At 33.3% G+C, this 22,135-nt stretch overlaps 2 protein-coding genes across 2 annotated transcripts in view; one reads left to right on the top strand and one right to left on the bottom strand.

Moving 5' to 3' along the window:
- LOC133181757 (focadhesin-like) overlaps positions 1-22,135 on the bottom strand; it is a 175,931-nt gene that overhangs the window by 141,519 nt on the left and 12,277 nt on the right. The window contains exons 3-4 of the mRNA XM_061316342.1: positions 2,107-2,181; positions 358-512 (exon numbers count right to left, since the gene is read on the bottom strand). Coding sequence (XP_061172326.1) covers positions 358-512; positions 2,107-2,181 — 230 coding nt within the window. The remainder of the gene's footprint in view (positions 1-357; positions 513-2,106; positions 2,182-22,135) is intronic.
- LOC133183283 (FMRFamide receptor-like) lies at positions 13,984-19,985 on the top strand. Its single transcript, XM_061318241.1, has 2 exons — positions 13,984-14,201; positions 18,260-19,985. Exon 2 carries the CDS (start codon positions 18,437-18,439, stop codon positions 19,814-19,816), a length of 1,380 nt encoding a protein of 459 aa, XP_061174225.1. The 5' UTR covers positions 13,984-14,201; positions 18,260-18,436; the 3' UTR covers positions 19,817-19,985.

Genomic DNA, 22,135 nt, shown 5'->3' with positions numbered 1-22,135 from the left:
ATGCCACTGAAAAACAACCATGATCCAAAAATATTTTGTAAGCAATTGAATTAATGTCTATATGTTTTGAAGTATGTTATTCTTTTGTACAATGGCTTTTCTCACGCGAAACCAAAGGTTGTGAGGATCTGGGGATATTGCAAAATTAGCTGAAACTATGGAGGTTGCATGAAAAATAGAATGGTAAATAAAACAGAATAAGGAAGTTTTAAAAAGTTAGCCATTTAAGTCATTCACTGAGATCAAAAAGGGCATGTGTTGAGAGGGAGGACGGAAAATGTCAGCTGCCCTGTGATCCATAATGATTTGATCACAGAACTGATGATCAATCTCAGTTTGGTAAAAGGCAAGTCTTACTTTGCATTTGGCACTTGATTAAGGAATGATTCCAGAACAGTTGAAAAATCTGCCAATCCATCACTCACTAACTCCACCATGGCTGTACTAATTGCCTTAGCAACCACTGTCTCCATAGCACCACATTTTTCCTCCAATAGTCTGTACTCTGCATTCTGTTTTAAAGTCAAAAGCAAATTATTCTTCACAAGGATCTAAATTCACATTTTCACATTCTTTTGCATACAGTACTGAATAAAAACATTATAAAATTTAATTGTAATAATAAGACAGATCATTGGGACTATGAATAAAAACCTGAAATATTTTATATTTAAAAAAAATTCATAGATGCATCGGATAAGCATAAAAATTGATGTAGAAATTAGTAAAGCATAAAGCACAAAGTCATGTAAAATGTAGCATTCAAAGCATACATCTTACTGGGCATCCACTGTTGCACCATATATGCACAATAGACCGTTTCACAGTAACTGCGGTACTCCTCTTTTGCAGGGCAAAATGATATAGTTTGGTGAAATATGACGTAAAAGTAATTGTTAAATATACATCATTTAATTGTCTCTCAAAAAAAAATTCGCCAATCGTTATTATTTTGCCCTGCAAAAGAGTAATACCACAGTTACTGTGAAGGGGCTAATACCTCTGCATATCACATAAGCAGTAAGGATGGGTATATGTATATCCAAAAATTTCATATTATGATATAACCTTAACAATAGCTCAGTCGGTAGACCGCTCGCTCCATGATCAGGAGGCTGTGTGTTCTAATCACCGCCTCAACTGACCTAAGTCAATAAAAAATAGGTAGCAACTGTTTCTTTGCCAAGTGCTCAGCATTTTGGAGTGAAAGTTGCGGATCTTTCGGATTAGACTTTAAAATCTGAGGCCCCCGTGTCACAGTAGGCATTGGCACGATAAAGAACCCTCACTGCTCAATGGCCCTGAGTGCCGAGTAAAGGTGTAAATTTGAAGCCCTTCACTGGTATATTTTGACATCTCTATATTAGTGAAAAATTCTTGAACAGGACATAATACAACACACAATCAATCAATCAATCATATTGTGATATATCAAGATATTTTCCAGGAATATCATGATATCTTTACATTTAATTTGTACTATGATTTTATTAAATAAACGAGGTATCCATAATTTTTCTAACGAATATGGTGTGAAAATGTAATTTGACTTTTTTTCATTTTCATTTAAATATAAATAAAGCATGTTTGGATGCTAGGATGCTGTTGTTTTACAACATTTTTACACTTATGCCATATGTTACTTAAAGTTTAAACAAATAAATGAAATATTTCCGGAATGTTTAATTATGTACTAAAATCCGGTATTTCAGTCTCTTATCATGATACGAATCGCACAATAAAAAATCACAATATACCACTATACCAATAAAATCCCGCATCCCTTATTAGCAGGTACTTGGAAACACTCTAACCTTTCCTTAACACAAGACATGAAAGATTGAAATGTAGGTCAAAAGCAGCACTGCAAAGGAGCATAAATGTATAGAACATCTTTGTTTGCTTGGATTGATCACTACCACAATGGTGATCAAACCTTAACCAAGGTCATCATGAAGTGTACCTGTATAACCATATACATCAGAGTCAACATCTGAGGAAGATATTTGACAAAGCAGTGATGTACCATCTCCTGTGGCACATTTTGATACCTGGTACATGGTTTCAAAAATACAGTCCACTAGCGAAGTAAGCTTCCAATTTTACCTTTACTGATGAGTTTGTCAATCTGTTTTCCCTGGACAAGTTCTTTTTAACTTCTTCACATAGCTTATTCAAAGCCTGCAATTAAAAAGAAATCATTTATTATTAAACTATATTTCAAAAACTGACCAAATTTGAAGCTGTCGTCAGGAATTGACAAAATTTTCTGACAAGTTCACATAATTTTCTGACAAATTGACCTAATTTTTTGACAAGTCAACATTATTATCTGACAAGTTGACAAAATTATCTGAGAAGTCATTATATTTATCTGAAAACTCAATATAATTTTTGACAAATCATCATAATATTCTACCTTATCATATGATGTCACTTGTCAGACCTTATGTCAACTTGCCAGATGACAATGTTGACCTGTAAGATGCTATGTCAATTTTTCAGAAAATTATGTTGGCAACGTTAGGTAGATGTTATGTCAACTTATCAGATAATTATGTTGACTTGTCTGATATTTATGTTGACTCTGATAATTATGATGACTAAATAAAATGTGATGTCCCCTCGTCAGATGCGTCAACTTGTCAGATCCTTAAGTTGACTAGATAACACAAAATAAGCATGGACACATATTAATGTTAAATTTTTAAACATGTAAATAAAACACAAGTCAACAAAAGATCTGACAAGTTGACATAAACATCTGACATTAACAATTAAACATCATTCACATAATTCTGTATCCAGGGATTGTACAGAAATTGTGATTCCATGGAATTATGACCTTGTGAAAAAGGTATGTTTACAGTATATGTTTATATATTACGACTTGCAAAACATAATTCCCACAGCAATAACTCAGTATTACACCTTAATTTTTGATTTGAAAATGCAGGAAATCTTTATTGCAACATTATGAGTATTTTTTATAACTTCTACTAGAATGAAAAGAATTCTTTAAAATAAACTGTTGTTTTTGTACTCATTGCAAGTTCTTTCAATAGATCAGAATTATGTATACATAATATATAATCTCCAGAATAGATGTTTCCTGTGCAAATCATTTCAAAATCTTAAGGTCAAAGTAAGTTTGATGATGTTGTAACAAATCAGATAATACAGATAAGTCACAAAAACCCTGCATTAAATACACTTACCAATTTCATTGCCAGAGATTATAAAGTCTGCAGATTTAGAGAAGTTTTGAAACATTTCAAGCTAAACTTACAAGGAGAGTGACCATATATATCTAACAATTTGATTTGTAGTACATGTATTTGTTTTTTGGTTTCTTTTTTTTTTTTTTTTGGTCTTTTTATTTTCCTTCTTTTACATTTTTTTCCTAGGCAGTACTTCACCATTTTTAAAATCAAATTATCTCTTGCCTGAAGAGAACATCTTTCATCTTCTATTTTATTACTTCCAGTGAAAGCATGTTTTATATGGTGACATTTAATCACCAGTGTTTCGTGTTAAATGATCAAACAACATATCATTTAGGCCAAAACAACTTCTATATTTTATCAATGCCAGATGGTGCAGTCTGCCTGGAAGATTTTAATTATGAGGTCATATCAAGTAAAACAGCCAGACATCTCCATTTTTTCTGCAAAAAATATTTTTAAAAAAAAAACAAACAAAATAAAACAAAAACAAAGAAAGCAACAAAACATTATGATAACAGTTTTGAGCTAGAGCTATTAAGGAAGCTCTATAAACACTAATGTACAAATGTTTTTTGGACTTTGAGAAAATTGTATCATATAAAGCTGTTACACATATTAACTTTATCTAGTTCATTTTCATCATACTTTGCCAGCCATATTTCTTCAGAAAAAATGTTCGAAGACAATGAAGCAATAGTGAACAAAAATCATTATTATACTTTCATGTTAAATAGTAAAATCTGATTTGTTTAGATGCATTTAACAATTTGTAATGTTACCCTCAGCATTAGCAACACACTTGACAACAGGTAACACAACAATAATGTCACATGCTTATAAATACAGACTCTAAATTTTGCTAAATACTGGTCCTTCATTTGAACAAAATGAGATTGATATACCCTATAAGTTTAGCAAAACTTGATCTAGAATTTCCTACAAGAATAAGGCAAATTATCTAAACTTTACAAATGATATATACGAAAGGTTATCAAAAAGTTCCTGAAATTAAAACCGCTTTAGGTACATCAACGGATTTAGTTAGAATCATCTTTTCTATCAATAGAATAAACAATAATTCATCAGTTTTATTTTTTAATAAATTGTTAATGTTTTCATGAGCAATGGTATGTCTAGGCAGCGCAACCTCAAACACGAAATTTTTTCTACCTCTAAAACTCTACTTCTAAAACTCTTTTGATATGAAATTTTGTCATCCAAAAATCCCGTTAATTCAGGCAAGTGGTATGACACATTTGTTCCATAAAATTTGCAATTTTTATCTCATTTTGTAAGTTCTCTGATATTTCAATGTAAATTTTATATGGAGTGTCCAAACAATTAAGGGCTTGAAAGTGACGTCAAAAGGGGGGGGGAGGTGTTTCTTTTTCCAGCGTTCTATAAAGTTTCACTCCTGGAAAAAAATGGTATAAACCTAGGAAATGTTTTAACAGCTACAGAGAAATAAAATGCATCCAAAATGTTCATGTTTAAATGTCGAAAAAGATTCAGAGAGATGAGAGATGCACAATTAATGTAGATTTGTAGTCAGGGTGTCGAAAAGTGACTTTGATTATGTGTGTTAAATATTGAACTCAGAATATGCTGACATAATCAAGTGAGGATCTTTCCCTATGTAATGTGCCATTTACAATATTACATTCATTGAAAGCAGTGTTCATGACATTGTAAAGTCATTTAAGCAAGACGGGTTTAAGTACTTTCTTAATTCCAGGGAATCTCCTCAAGATAAGTGTTCTGAGGCAGAGGGAGTGGACATTGAAAAACAATGACATTGTCTGATGTCATGAAACCAAATGGCCACTGTGCCCGGTGATTATAAAATGTCTTTTTATTTGATAATAATTTGGCAAATTATCAACATATCAAGCTAAAATTGTCAACATTTCTTAAACTTTTTTTATTATTTGTTCTTTATAAATTTTGTAAGCACAGACTACAGAGTATTTAAAGAACTACACACACTAACTCTCGATTCCTGCCTACATTTTACACCCATTTAATTCAATGCTAATGGCAATTTGGCACAAACACAAAAAGATTTGGTATGAATTTGCGAAATGACAGTCCTCCATATTACCTGTAAAAAGGAATTTCTATTTCAATGGGGGGGGGGGGGGGGGGGTAAGATGTTTTAAAAATGTTTTCCATTTTCCGTTGACTTCTATAGTGAAAAACACAAGTTTTACCAAAATTATAGAGTTATCTCTCTTTGTTTTCCAAAGAAGTAATGTTTTACGAAAATTCATATAAATATTCATATATATATATATATATATACAGTTGAACTTCGGTATCTTGAACATGGATATCTCGAATACCATGGATATGTCGAAGTCATTTTGGAGTCCCAACTGCTTATTCCTTAAGTATTTTACCCTGGATATCTCGAATCCTCGGATATCCTGAAGTATTTTCTCGGTCCCTTCAAGTTCAAGATAACAAGGTTTGACTGTATGAAAAATCATTCAAATGTGTTAACTTTTGAAAATTGACTTGGAGATAGGCGGGAGAACAATACTATTGTTCGCAGTTCTTTATCACATCACTCCACAAACTTTTTGATAACCCCTTGTATTTGTAATTACAGAAATAGTGAGATGTTGAATCATTTCCCAATCATCTAGAAAAAGAAATTTAGAAAAAAATTCATGTCTAATTTTTCCGTTTTATGATGGGCAAATTCAAGGAACACAACATTATCTTTTTAACACAACCTTTTCTGGGCGAATTTAAAATGGGGCAAAATTGTTTGCAAGTTTGAAAGGGTGAAAATCATAAATAACCCTGTTTTCTATATCTTGCATATATCCATGTACTGCATCATAACAGAGACATAAATAACATGATATTAATGTTTTTTGACCATAAATAGGTAATTAATATAAAGAAATGCCCAGTAAAGCAATCCTTAGATCCTGAAACCCTGGCCCTTATTAAGACCTGCAGATCCTGGGATGATGAAATTAATGTCTGCTTGATGGTATACACACTGAGTAAGATGGAGATATCAACTTTAATGAGACATTTCTTCAGGTTTTATGATGCTTGACTGAATGTCATTCAGAGGAGTCACTACTGCAGCAAGCGTACAACTTAACCATATAAAGTTAATCCCCCCCCCCCCCCCAGTGTCACTGCCCACTGGCTGAAATTAGTTTTATTTCAAATAAAGAGCAGCATTCATGTCAATAAGAAACAATATGAAATGGAATTCTGCCTTCTGCTGTCTAATTCAGGAAAAAATCTGCAGAAGAGGTCACAACCCTTCATTTATTTCTGCTTTTTTTTTAAACATTATACACTCATTTCACTTTTATACAAATGTGATCATCAATGTTTTCACCTCTTTATTGAAAGAGTGCTATTTTTTTTGCTTTTTTAAGCAGAAATTGTGTTAGAAAATCCTAGGGTACAGATGGAGGTATCTACAGATTTTTTATTTTGTAGCAAAAATATTCTTGATTTGATATGAAAAAAGAAGAATAGATTATTATCATTTAATGAGCAAATTTATATCAACCATAAGTCTCTAATAAGACTGTAGCTCAAAACTGACTTAGAATAGTCTGGGCAAAACATTATGGGCTGAATTTGGAATCAGGATATGTCATATTTCAAGTTATGACATTTTTCTCTGAAAAATAATGAATGATATTTCTACTTTAATCAGACAGTTAGGAGCAACTTGTTAAAATAGTTTTTTTTTCCAAAGGTAATTTTGAAATGTTTAAGTTTTTTCCCTATCAGTTAAGCCCCTAAGCTGTCTATCAATAGGAAATTTGATAAACAGTGTTGTGCCTGGGTGATGTATTCAACAAAATTTACCGGGTAACATAACCTCAAAAACTCCAAAGAACTTCTGAAAATTGAAAATCAGAAAACTGCTTCTTCAACAAGAGGCCCAAGGGCCTTAACAGTCACCTGAGTAGTGAGAATAATACAACAATTTAGAGGATCCATAGAGTATAAAATACACTGATAGATATAGCTTTGTTGCCCAAAAGCAAGAGAAATAGGATGATCGGGATCAATGAAATAATTACTGGTAGTCTGGTATTCACAACAGCTCATAAATTAAGTTCTAATCAGTCCCCCATTTATCACTATCACCATGCAATGCAAACTATTAACAAACTATTAGTGCTTCTGTACTACTTTTAACCCCACATTGTAACCTCTCACATTGTCCTCCCTTGGTCTTTAAAGAACACTTAATAAATTAAGTTATTTTTGTCTCATTTATCTATTATTTACAAGTCTACCTGTTCATTAAAACTATGGAAATACTTTTTAGGTTACCTGAGTCACTCAGGTGAGCTATTAATTGCTATCTGTTTTTGTCTGTCATTGAGCATCTTGTGTTGCCCGTTCTGCTTTAACATTTGAACATTTTCAGCTTCTTTTCCGAAACCACTCAACCAATTTCAATTTTGGCACATACATATGAAGCATCTATGGGTGAAGGGGACCAAAAATTGTGAATTCCATGGTCCCTATAACTAAAATTAATCCAACCTTTAAAAATTTTCTTCTTTACTCCTGGGCATCAAGCAGTCAAACTGTTAGCATGATTGTAATAAGAATTGAGTCTTCTGCTAAAATTGTGAAATTCATGGTGCTAGGGTGGGGCTCTATATTGATTACATAGTGAAAATACATTTATTCTATAAAAATCTTCTCTACTCCTGATTATTAAATAAACTAAGTAAGTACATAGTTATGATTAGCAAGGCTGCCTCCTAAGAAGTTGTGAATTTCATGGCCCAGGGGTTCTGGTGTTTGGGCGGGCGATTATATAGACACAATGTCTTCTTTGATTTGGCAGTTAGGCCTTCATCACATTCGCACCAAACTTTGTCCCTTTGAAAATTTTGAATAGTCTTTTTGAAAAAGTCAAGGAATGTCCGTATTTGAATTCTTTGACACCAAATTTGGAAAAGGTACCCTTATCATCATAACGATGCACTTACATTTAGTTGAAGATTTTCAAAGAATTAACACATTTTCAATACATTATCAAAAGAGCACCCCCCTCCCCCTGAAACACCAGAACCCCTGACCCTGGAACCACAAATGAGTTTTAAAAATATATCAATGCTTTTTGTTTATCTGCTCAACACTAAGGAACAGACAGGATTATTTAATAGAATTAATGCATTTTCACTATATTATCAATAGAGCCCCACTCTTACATCACAACATCTGACCCAATGGCCATTAAATTCACAATTCTGGAAGAAGCACTCTTGCTCATCATTACTATACACTTAGTTTCTGTGCTTTATAACCAGGAGCAGAAAAGAATAAAAGAAATTATGCTTTTTCACTATATTATCAATAATCAATAGAGCCCCCCCCCCTTTCACGAGAATTCCCCGCCCTGTGGACCATAAATTTCACAGTTTTGGAAGAGGCATCCTTGCTTATCATAACCATGCACTAAATTGTTTAAATCATATCCAGGAGCAGAATATACATTTTCAAAGAAATAATGCATTTTACTATATAATCAATAGAGCCAAACCCTAACACCAGAACCCCAGACCAGGGGCTATGAAATTCACAATTCTGGAAGAGAAACCCTTTCTCATCATAACTATGTACATAATTTGTTTAATACCCACGAGAAGAGAAGAAGGTTTTTAAAGAAATAAAGCATTCTCACTGTATAATCAATAGAGCCCCACCCTAACACCAGAACCCCTGACCTTGGGGCAATGAAATTCACAATTTTGGAAGAGGCATCCTTGCTCATCATTACTATGTATTTAGTTTGTTTGTTTTATACCCAGGAGCAGAAAAGAAGACTTTTAAAGAAATAATGCATTTTCACTATTTAATCAATAAAGCCCCCAAAACCACTGCAGAAAAATACATAACCTGCATAAGCTGGTTTACGTGGATTATGTAATTTTTTTCTGCAAATGTTGCACAAATTAATAACTATATCAACGAAGAAAAACATTTTATTCTTTACATTTTCTTTACATTTTTTATGTGTTTTAAATTCATAATTATTTTTTTAAGATAATCGTTCCCAGGTAATGAATACTCATACATGTAAACAGACTACAACCTGCTGATCATTCAGGTGATTAAATCAAAATGTTGGATATCTGGTAAAAGAACCTGTCAAAATATTGGCTATATATTGGGAATAACTGATCAATACAGAGGGATCATGGCAGGTGTGACAGATCGACAGGGGATGCTTACTCCTCCTAGTCACCTGATCCCACCCCTGGAGTTTCCATGGTCCGTGTTTATTTGTTTGTTTTTTTCCCAACCTTTTCAAGATTCATATTTTTACTGGATTTATTTACTTTTCATATCTCAGATCAGCGCGATCCGAATGCCTTTGGGAGAGGATGACGATGCCGGTGTCTAGGTTATTTCTAATTTATTACTTTTTATGTCCATTATTCTCAAAACTCCTCCCTCGACTTTGGTAATGCTGGCATGTTTTTGCTTCGTTGTCTATATATAGTTTTACATCGCAACATTTTCTTATTGGCCGCAGGAGCGGCCGATCTATTTGTAATCGTGTTTTAATGTGCACATAGGGAAATGAGACGTTATTTTTTCATTGCTTCGGTGAAATAATTCCTTATTGATAACATGCATTAAAGGTATAAATAAAAGTTTTTAAAATTTGCTTAATACTAGATTTAAATGGATGTTATTACATTTCAATTTGTTTTTCATTTCTCATCAGATATTGAATAATTTATAATTTCATTAAAAAAAAAAGTTGTTACATAAACTGCTCCCCAATATAGGCATGCGTAGAAATAAAAACAAATTAACGTTTTAAGTTTCTGGATATGAATTACTGAGTCTGAAATGATTAAATTAAATTAATTGTAAAATTTTTAAGAAGAAGTAAATTTTTTTGAATAGACTGCAGGTGCAAACACAATTATTTTTACTGAGCACTTCCTCTCATTTTTTGCTATACATATCATTGCTATGACGTCATGCCTTTGTCCTTACAGTCTAAAAATTTACCTGTAGCCATCCGATAATAATAATATTACCAGTCCAATAATATATTATCGGACGGCAGTGATAACAAAATGGGACAGTATTTAAAAAACAACATCTAGAGTGAAATCAAGGTTTAATATGTCCAGCAACCAAAATAAAAGGAGAATAAACAAAATCAGGGAAAGCAAACGCAAGGAAATTTAATTTTACAAAATAGCAAATCCATGAAGAAGAAAATGGAGTTTTAACCTTCCTCAAAAGGAATACTTTCCATTTTTTTGCTAAGCGTTTTCGATACAGCACTGTAAATAAGAAAATTTAAATCCATTTCTGATAAGGAAACTGCGAATCCCATTTGTTAACGAGGTTTGTTCGCCAATGACCGCACTTTTAAAACCTAAGATTTTCATTGTATCATCTAACTAAAAATTTTAGATAAAAACCCACTTCTTTACTTTTCATGCATGGTGAAGATATCATCAAGCACTTTGTCTGTATCAGTGTCAAACACACTTAAAAAAAGTGTTCCGAATCGTAACAAAATTCCTTCATCACCTGACCATTGTCCGTAGTTCCTGCTAAGCCAAACGACTGCCATTGAATGAATGAATGAAACAAAAGATTTCAATCACTGTTTTTACTCTCTAAAGAAAAAACTTTCTCTTTTCTTTTGTCTACTTATTAGATAGTTTCAGGTAGAAAACTATTGATGCCTGAACTCCTATTGTGTAATTATCGGATAATTTTACATATAGAACAGTATTCGGGATATATCCATTACTTAACATATAACAAAGATCTATTTCAGCACGTGAATTTCTACGTCCTTTTTTTATCAGCATTCAAACATACATGGTTAATAAAATTAGACAACTGTTGCATTGTTTTTTAATCACTTTAATTTGACGATAATGTATTTCTACCCTCTATCTACCCTAATCTAGTTTGATTATCATTTCCATTTAATTTGTTCAATGTTTTACAATCGATCAATGAAAAGTAAACTAGTATAAGAAATGAAAAGAATAGTAAGGCAAGTGTAACAGCTTACAATAAAAAATGTATCATATACTTTTCCTACTTTGGGTTTTTTTTTTGGGGGGGGGGGGATCTTGCTTGTAATTTAATTTAATTTAAACATATTTTATTGAGTAATTCAATAAGGATTGGGCAACAGGCAAGGCCTATGCACACCCTCTCCTTGTATAATAGGTCAAGACATAGACATTGAATAATAATACTTGAACATGGTAATAAACTTGCTAATAATGGAAAATAAAGATTCATAATCAAGTATTATTCATCAGTATCATAAAAAAGATGATAACCCCCTAATTGTATACAAATTATTTACATACTGTTCCAGCTTTCATATGAATATTGTAAAAATAATATATATATATATATATATATATATATATATATATATATATATATATATATATATATATATACATTCAACAGAGTATTTAATATTATAGTGTACTCAACTAAGTCTCTTAGTAGATTTTATAAATTTATGTACATATGAAAATATTTTACAATTTGTTTGATAGGAATATTGACTTTTGCCTCTTAACAGAGTGTCGAGTTCAAAGACAACATCAATATCATTTAATTTTTTTACCAGTAAATTTCTTTGAACAATATATGATGGACATTTGATAAAGTAATGTTCAGTATCCTCTGTATAAAATCCACATTTTTGACATGATTGTACGTCTGATAAAAAATGATTTTTTAAATGTGCATTGAGATTGCTAGCATTGTTTCGCAACTGACAATGTAAGATATTCTCTTTTTTATTACCAAAGTTAAAGTACCTACATGGTTTATTAGTTACTCCCCAACTTTTAAGCTTTGCTTTAAAGATAGATAATGATGAAGAGTTTTTGATATCCTCACTAAGACTGTTCCAAAGTTTTATAGTTGAGGGAATAAAACTATTATAGTAAGACATTGTTTTACAAACTGGTATACACAAAGTATTACATCCAGACCTTAGGTTGTATGCATGTGGAACTGGAAAAAAAGGTTGAATCAATTCATACAAATAATCAGGTGCAGAACCATTAATCATTTTCTACATCAATATAAGTTTGTGTTTTTCTCTTCTAAGATATAATGGTTCCCATCCTAGTTCATCATACAAGCAAGTTCTGGAAGAATTAACTTGCTTGTGAAAATACTTTAAAATATTAGATATGTTTATGCAGCCGATTTTCCTGAGAAAACTGCGACGAAAATTTTGTACGGACAGACGCAAGGATAAACAGGAAGTTGACATCAGATTTGCACAAAAATGAATACCATCATATGGCATGCATAGGCAAAGAGTGTGCTAAAATTTCAAGCATCTGCGATGAGTATAGTTGCTGGGAAAACTGCAACGAAAATTTGATACGGACAAACACTCAGCTACACAGATAGACAGCTAGACAGAGTTTGCAGTATTTTGTTGTATCGCGGCTCCTGGTTTCAAGAGCAATTTTTTTTGTCGAAATAAGTCCGACAAGTGAATATAAATTAAGTCCGACAAGTGAATATAAATTTTCTGTAGGTCTCATTCATACTTTTATTTTAAAAAGATCAGTAAATTTTTTCACTCGAAGAATTATTTACTGTGCTCTGGATAGAAATTCTTCCTAACGTAACAGACAGAACGCCGTTTTTGGCGAAGTGAAGGTTCCTGAATGATTATTTGCAATAAGCATAATATATTAAATTATTTTCAACTCTATTAAATAAACATGTAACAATAACAAACACCCTAAGTAATATGAATTTCTTCATTTCAAAATAACATATCACAAGTCAAAACAATATTTAAAAATGACAATGTTAAGATTATATTTAACGAAAATAATCATATACGTTTTCCAGATTTTCTCAGAAAGTTTTTTTTTAATTGAATGGTGCTATTCGAACAAACGCTGCAATATTATATACTCATGTTTCATTATATACCACATTCAATGCTCTTAAATATATATCAAAAATATCTGAAGCGGCGAGTACAAGTGCCTTTATCGTTATTTTTCGAGCATTTCTTTCATGGCATAAATCGCAAGTATTTAAATTTGAGAATAATGCATTGTTTTTTTCCAAAGAATTTTTTTAATGTTACCCCCCCCCCCCCAATTTTGTATAAAAGATAGCAAGCTTGTCAAGTTGGGGAGGCATAAAGACCCCCCTTATTTTAAACAACGCGACAGGATCCTTTGCTCTCATTTTTAGCAATGTTCCGATTGTTGGTTTTGGGATCTGGGTAATATAGAGTTCTTGGATATGGGTAGGCCTACAGATCTCTGTCAATCTTCATACGTGATCTGAATATGTGGCACATCATATTAACAACCATTCCTCACCTACAGCGTTCAAAGAAGCGCTTTTTAAATACCGATAATTCCATTCATGAGTACCGAAGGGTTGCAGTTACACTAGATTGATTCTATGTCTGGAGAAATGAAACAACCTTTAATTCTATATTTTGATTAAAACATTTATCTCACCTGGCATGCAATGACGAGATTTATGAGTAATAATTTAATTTTACAAACCTACGCAAATCACGCAAGCATCACTTTGGAATAAAATGAAAGTCAACAACATACTAGTAATACAAAGCCATGTGTCAACAAAATACAGAAATAATAATTGATTGGTACTACACTTGGGTATTGAAATCCTACCACCAATATAAAAAGATCTGCTGCTGTCTCAGTAAGTTGCAGTATTTCTTGTCAAGTGTAAGAGACCGCGCTGGAATCACGGTCTTCGATATTTCATACCAGCCAAAGATATCGCACTAAACGCAGTGTACGTATTCATAAAGGAACACATTTTTTTCATTGCCATTTCACCGATATTATCTAAGGCATAGATGTTTTTCTTCAGAGGAAATATTTCTGCCTTAATTTGAGATCGGGTCCTGCACAAGCCATATTCTATTTGGAAAACACCGTAAGTAAAACTTAACTTAGTAAAATGCATGTTTCCCCTACATGTAAGCGTTCACGAAAAATTCGCTGAACGAAACAGCAAGTTCAACTTTTCTTTTTAAAATGCAGAATTCAAAATTTTTCTTTCTGAAATTTTTTAAAAACTTTATTTGACCAAAAATATTTGCAATATCTATTACATTTAAAATTAATATGTCAGCAAATCTAGCAATATATTTGAAAAAAAAAATAAAAGCTAATTTTTATAATCGTCTGTCCGTATTTCTCGTAATACAAGATTTCTTGTGCTCTTTCCACATGAAATTTTCAAGATACTCGTCAGAAAAAAAATATAGAACGCGTTTCTCATCTTTCTTAAATAATAATTTATTTAAAATGTAGTTGAGAATAATTTAAAAAAAAAAAAATAAACGAATGAATGTATCAGTTTGGTTTAGGATTCATCTAATGATTGATAATACAGATAAGTTAATGCATACAAAACAGCTGCAAACAGTGGCAACTTTACAAGCCACTGACTTGATTCCTCCATGTCTCATCTGTCAAGTCTTTGATGAATTCATGGTTATGATATAAAGAAAAGAAACGTGAAATACTTTTGCACCTTAGGTCTACTCACTGAAGAAGAGATAGTGTCCTTAGACTTTCTACCTTGTTAGTAATTGTTAAGAAGTATTCTTGGGTTATACAGCACTTTTATTCCAACAATCTCTAAAGTACAAGGACCTTGCATTAGCTTACTGAACGACAGATTCATGTAATTTGAAGCTTATATGATTACTAACTCAACACCACTCGTCCGGACTTAATAAATGATTATGCAATAAAAAAAAAATTACAACCTCGCTAATGCTAAAAAAAAAACTCCTGCTCTTCAAGAAAAATTAACACCCAGCAGATAAAAAACAAATTTCCATGCTTCTCGTACCATTATAAGCCTGCATTCTAAGACTTCTTGAATATATCACACTTCAAATGATAATGCCTGTAGTACTAAAATCATTCACAATACAAGAAATTCTCACAGCTGCCGTAGTCTAACACGTATATAAAGGAAATCATAATACCTTTGGCATCACAGAAAAGTAGTACATGAAAAAACAACTCTAGTATTTATATATAACCTATAGGTCAACTCCATTATAAGGATATGTAGTCCCTATGCGGAAGCTTGTATAAATGAAAGTAGTAATTTGGTTTCCACTTGTCCTTTATAGTTGACAATATATATTACTGTTGATCATAGTTTACAGTTTCTTTTCTATCCTACTGTCAACCTTACATGGTCGACAGTTGATAGTTTCCTTTCTAATCAACTGTCAACCTTACACAGTTGACAGTTTTCATTGTAATCTACTGTCAACCGTAGACAGCGAACAGTTGACAATCAACAATTGTCCCCGGTCGACAATAGGACATGAATATGGAAAGTGTCAACTGTCAACCGTAGACCTGTCCCCGGCCGACACTAAAGCATGACTATGAAAAGTGTCAACTGTCAACCGTAGACCTGTCCCCGGGCAAAACTAGAAATATGACTTACAATCATTAGACTGGTCTGTAGAACTTGAAATGTAGGAACATGTGCAAAAAGTAGTAATTTTACAGGCACTATTCTATTCATCTATTGGAGTTTCACCTCGCTCCTCATCCTCAATATTAATACTAGTTAAGTAAGTGAATATTAGGGACATGTGTATAAATACAAAATACAACAGAATCTAATTTTTATATTACACTTTGATTACTTTATATATATATAACATATTTATTAAGAGCGCATGAAATCAATGACACTTTTGAAATGCTGAATAGAATCAATTCAGTTTGAAATGGTACATTTTTCACGAAAGAATTTGTCTCTGACATTTTTAAAAGATTTGCAGTGAATGTTTTTCATCCTCTAATAACGTTCTGGTAGTCGCTCATTTCGATATCGATCTGTTTCAATCCGGAGAAGGAGGATCCCCCTATCTACACTGTGCCATTAATCACATTCATTTTAGTAAAATTACAGTTCGAAGTTATGTTTGAAAGTCACAAATATTATCAATTTAGGTAAAGAAATTTTCATTCTCCTTCACAAAACTAGAGAGATGAAATGCAAATCACTGAATAGATAATAAAATAAGATAATGGGAAAGTTTCACTTCTTAGTCAGGCCGTAGACTATGTTAAAAGGCTGGCATCATCCTTTACAAAGTGGTTCGTACATTGTTTCATTTGAAAATTATCTGCTCTACAGATGTTCCACCCCCTGGTTTTATTTGGATCTTATCTTAAAAGACCGTTTCCCTCAGAAAAGGCGAAGAAAGATGCTGATATATCTAACACCTTTCTAAAACGAAAGGATGCAAATCGTTAGAAGAGTGTGGTTTACAACAGCACCGTTAACCCCGTATAACCCTGGATATTATATGGATTGAGTGACAAGCATTCAAAATCTCAATAACACCAGACCTCTTTAAGGAATTAAATAAAAGCATGGCAGAGTGTCAAGCGAAGAATGGTCTTACGTGCTAATAAGAGCAATTACCCCACCATTTGGGGAGGGGGACTCAAATGACTCTTTTAGAATAGTATTTAAAATCACTTCGTTGCTCCAGGGTTGGATCAATCTGTCAATAGATACAACTCACTTAAGATAGTGAAGAAAGAAGCCCTCCCATTGCAACAATAAGGTTCCAGTAGTTTTACAATGGTTTACTAGAATGGACAGTCAATTATCGTCCGAAGACAGAAAGAATCGGGTTAAATTAACAGAGAAATGTCATCGTTCTCGGGTTAGGGAAAATACTTGGAAAACAATATTCATCTCTACAATATGATGTTTTACACCAAATCATAATGTCAAAAGTAATTCTTTTTCTCTAAAACCTATAACGTTGCTAACAAAAAACAAAAACAAAACAAAACACACACACACACACACACACAAAAACAAGAACCAAAAAGAAAAAAACAAAAAACAACATCGTGGCAATTATAAGATCAGATTATCAAACGATGAAATACTGAAGCATTCCTGGAATAAAAAATGTAATTGTAATAAGACCAGTCTTTGCATTGTAAATTCACTATTCATTATTCTGTGATTCTGAATTTTTAAATATTTAGTGCCAGGGATCCTTATCCAACCCAAGAAAGGAAAAAAAGGATTTAAGGGTACACCCCTCACAATCAAATCAATCGATTGACTGTTTCAGCAATTCAAAAGAAACCTGATTCCAAAGTAAACCGGTTAAGTATAATGAACATCTTTTAGTCTCCGCAAAGGTTAGTAAAAGCGGACTAGAGAATTCTTGTGGTTTTAGGAAGTAGCCTACTGCTGCGTGCTTGCTAATCTCTACTACTTCCCCTCTACCTTAACAGATCACGTAGTGAAATGTGGAAAAAACAATTATCTAAATGGTGTCATCCATTCATATAAAAATAAGACGGTGTACTTCGTCATGTCGTGAAATGCTATGAAAAATAAGACGAGATTGTTTTTATTTAGCAAATAAAAGAATACGTCAATCGCACGTGATTAATGAGAGACCAATCGCGCTACAGGAAATGTTTTTCCAAAGAACTCGGAATCAACGAAAAATAACTTCAAAAAAGCAATTGTTCTCTAGACTCTATATTGTATTTCCCCATACTTTACACAAACCAATCTTAGACTTGACATTTTGGTAAATAGTTGTAATATTTTCCGGATTCTATGAATCCACTGATTAATATAGATTTTCAGCAAATCTAAATGAGGGACAAGCAAAATATCACTCTATTTTTTAAAACGGAACAAGTGATTTTTTTTTTTTTTTTTTTTTTTTTTTTGCTATGCAACTCTTGCAAACAAATTATTCCTTTAAAATTATGATGAATTTTCCTTTTGTTTGACTAAATGCTATGGGAATTTTGGCAAAGTTTTCTGCTCATACTATCAAGACCCCAAACATGCAACTTCTGTGTCTAAACCTTCGTGTCACAGTGAAATTTAACAATTCGTTCATCTCTTTCTTTCTACAAAATGTTAATCCTACTGTTATTAAAACTTCTGACTTTTTTTTTCAGTATAAACATCATCACCATATTTCAATGAAAACTGAGATTTAGACGAATTTTTCCTGTCTTCTGAGAAAGTGGTGTCCTGGTCAGGAAAAAAGTGATTTATCACAACAATATATCAAATTAGCGTTATTCTTTACGAAATGGATAAGATAAAGAACGTTTTATCAAACTAGCCACATCATGGCATACGAGGGATACAGCCAGGAAAATTTGACTAAACTATACATCACCCACACAGACGTCAGTGCTACGAAGACCGCTATGTGTGAGACAGCCCGTTTTATAGAAACTGCAGTGATGGGGTACTTAGCAATTGTCATCGTTGTACTAGGAATGATTGGAAACAGTCTCTCTATTGTTGTGTTAACGAGAAAGGCGATGCATACTTCTACCAACTGCTACTTGTTGGCACTAGCTATCTGGGATACCGTGGTAATAATCTGTACCTTACTTCTGATGAGTATCCCCTCCTTGTCTTCCGAGTTCAGGGATCACGTGATGCCATACGTGGTGGTATTAGTGTACCCTCTGGCTCTGACAGCCCAAATGTCCACTCTTTGGCTTACTGTGTCCTTCACAGTGGAACGGTACATCGCTGTCTGTCATCCACTACGAGCTGCCCGAATGTGTACAGTAGCGCGAGCACGTGTTGTCATAGTGATAGTATCTGTTGTGTCTGTTCTGTTCAATATGAGTCGTTGGTTTGAATATCGTTTGAAATTCCACGATCCTGGGCAGTTTAGTAACAACCGGTCGGCAATATCTTACGAACAGACCGATTTAGTGAATAACGACGATTACAAGCAAGTTTATTTCTTCTGGCTCTATCTTCTAGTTATGTTTATAGTCCCTCTGATCTCTCTCTCGGTGCTCAACACATTTCTGATCCTTGCCGTCCGTCAGTCTCAGATCCAGCGAAAAGACATGAACGTCCGACAGTCACGTGAGAATAACGTGACCATCATGCTGGTCTCTATCATCATTGTGTTTATCATCTGTCAAATTCCAGCACTGATCTACAATCTAGCTTGGGCCATCGACATGCATACTGTAAAGATGGCGTGTGGATGGAACGTGCTTTCTACTTTCCGTAACTTCATGGTGACTCTAAACAGCTGTGTTAACTTCATACTCTACTGTGCGTTAGGACAACGATTCCGTCACACGTTCATCCGGTCATTCTGTCGTTGCTTGATATTGACAGAAAATGGTAATTCCTTTCGGTATGTTAACTCTGCTATGATGGCGTCATCCTCCATGAATACCTATTCCAAATACCGGTTAGTTCGAGCTAAGCAGGGACTCTTGACATTCCGAATGAACGATATGTCACCTCCTACAGGTCTACATAGGAGATCGACACTACAGACGTCAATGCAGCCCTCTAAGGATACCACGAAAGTGTCTCTGATGGACGGAGGAACAGGAACAAAGCACTCTCAGGGCAGTTCTTCCGATACAACCCACGGCACTTCCCCCTCTAAGGACTCCCTCAACAATGATATGTCCGACAAAGAGGCTGACACTACAAATATGGTGAAACCTTTGGATCTACTTTGAACAACATGTGTTCGGTGTCACAGACGTAAAATATACTTAATAAAGTTAATGACTTGTTTATCAACTTTGGTCAAAAGCAAAAACAAAGGCAACAAAGGAAGGACATTCCCATTACATTCCATCTTAATCGGATATGACCATCAACAAAAACAAACAAGGCTTAAATGCAACTTGCAAAAAGATTTTTTTTATGATATTTGATTAAAATCTTTAAAAGTCATGTGCTGTTTTTTATGTTAGACAATACATATAAGGCATATTCCTTAATTAAATATCATTTTCTGTGAAGGGCTTTTCTTTTGCAAGCTAGGGAAAGGAAGTGGGTATTTACCATACATATCAGTTATACCTTCTAAAGAATGGTTTGTATCTAGTGTAGTTATCCCCGTCCGTCACATTTTTTAGAGGCAACCAAAAATGTCTTTATATTTATAATTGGTCTGGCTCTATACATGAAGTATGGAGATAACGAACGGTATTCAAGCTCAAAAGTCCATTCAAACAATACGAATCAGGAGTAGAGCAAACACGGGCCTCTAAAACATGACAGGTGAGATCAGGTGCCATGGATCCTCTGCCGACCGGTCACACCCGCCGTGTATTCCTTGTCATGATCGGGAAAAACGGAAAAATCCGTAGACAATTCAGTGTGTAAATCATGGCCTAACAATTAGTATAAAAAGCATCGGTCAGCATGTGACTTAAAGATAGATTATATTTGCTGACAAGGTCAGTGAATCGACCATAGAACTTGCTAAATAATGACTTTAAACGAGACTGTTGATATTCTCGTTTCATCAACTTGTTTGTCAAAAGCTTGCTTCGTTTTAGAAATTGTTCGTACGTACAGCATGCTCCTGCGTATCGGATCAACTGAAAGACATAAACCGCATATACAGTGATGAGGTTATTTTGCTACATACATGTACATGTAAGTAAGGAAAGTTGACGATTGAAAAAATTGAAGTCATCACGTTTATCATAAAGCTTGGTTGTTAGGTTACCATTAACGTCTTTTTCTAGTAAAATATCCAAATATAAAACAGATGTGCGAAACTCTGTGGTATCTTTTATTTCAAGCTCACTGGGATATATCTAGTCGATATATGTATGTAAGTAACTATTGTTAATTGATAATACGTCGTCGATATATATAAATGTCCAGTTGAAGGCCACAGCAATTGTTTTCTTCTTCTCATGTTTAAGATTTTAAATATATTTTGTTTCATAAGAATACAAAAATAGGTGCTAATAACGGGGCGCAACTTGTACCCATGTGAATTCCGACAGATTGTTAGAAGATCTGGTCTCCAATATCTACATAGATATTATCAATCAGAAACTCAATCATCTGTTTAATATCAACTTCAGAGAACTTGTGTGTACAATCAGAATGTTTTTTTTTAACAAAATAATGTTGTAAATGACCGATGACAAGGTAAGTAAATTTACGAGTTCCATCTGTACTGAAAAAAAACCCACAGCTGCCAATGATATCAAAAAGCCTGAACTTTAATTTATAATGGGGAATGGATGTATAAAGTGTTGAAAAGTCGTACGTTTTGATGGTTTTGATTTTGGTAAAATTTTGTGATTTCAAATTTTCTAAAAGTTCCTTGGAATTTTAAGTATCCACATCTGGTTTACACCCACTTTTCGAAAATATTGTTGTACAGTACTCCTGAAGTCTCTCCTTCACTGTTGTTAATATTTAAGTGAGAAGTAAAGAAAGAGGCTTGGTATGAATTTACTGGAACACGCTCGTTATTAAAGTCTGGCAATTAGGTCCTGAAAACTCAATTTTGGCCCCAGGAGCTAGATATGTTATGGCGCTTGTCAATGGAACGCTTTCTACATTTTTTTAAATGGTAGAAAAAAAATCTTTTATTTTGCGTATGTATAATCATAACATGCAATAAGGTTTCGGAAATAATCAGGCTGTTCAGCACTCTGAAAATAAAAAGGGTGTATTTGGGGATAATTTTTTTTTTTGGGGGGGGGGGGGGGCTAATTAAGGGCTTAAACTAGGAATTTTATAACTAAATAAGGCACTTTTAGACATTTCATTGAAATTGCCTTCGCAAATTTGAACCCCCCCCCCAAAAAATAAATAATCTTGCAAAAAATAATTTAAGAAGAGGAAGGGCATCTTGACATTGGTCAAATGCGTTTAACTGCATAATCTGAATAAGAACTGCAAACAACATTAGGAATCATTTTTGAATGAATGCATTTTCAAAATTGCTAGAATAGAAATATAGTAAAAAATAGGAATTGACTTAAAAAAGTATGGGTTTTCTTTAAAGATTTCCCCTTGAT

Source organism: Saccostrea echinata, unplaced genomic scaffold (assembly GCF_033153115.1).
Source record: "Saccostrea echinata isolate AGI-Se365-2 ecotype Australia unplaced genomic scaffold, CSIRO_AGI_Sech_v1 ptg000009l, whole genome shotgun sequence".
Classification (NCBI taxonomy): domain Eukaryota; kingdom Metazoa; phylum Mollusca; class Bivalvia; order Ostreida; family Ostreidae; genus Saccostrea; species Saccostrea echinata.
The sequence above is the reverse complement of the archived record's forward strand: the minus strand, read 5'-3'. Positions and strand labels throughout refer to the sequence as shown.

Excerpts from the sequence above, each read along its gene's own strand:
- LOC133183283 (XM_061318241.1), top strand. The coding sequence starts at position 18,437 with ATGGCATACGAGGGATACAGCCAGGAAAATTTGACTAAACTATACATC.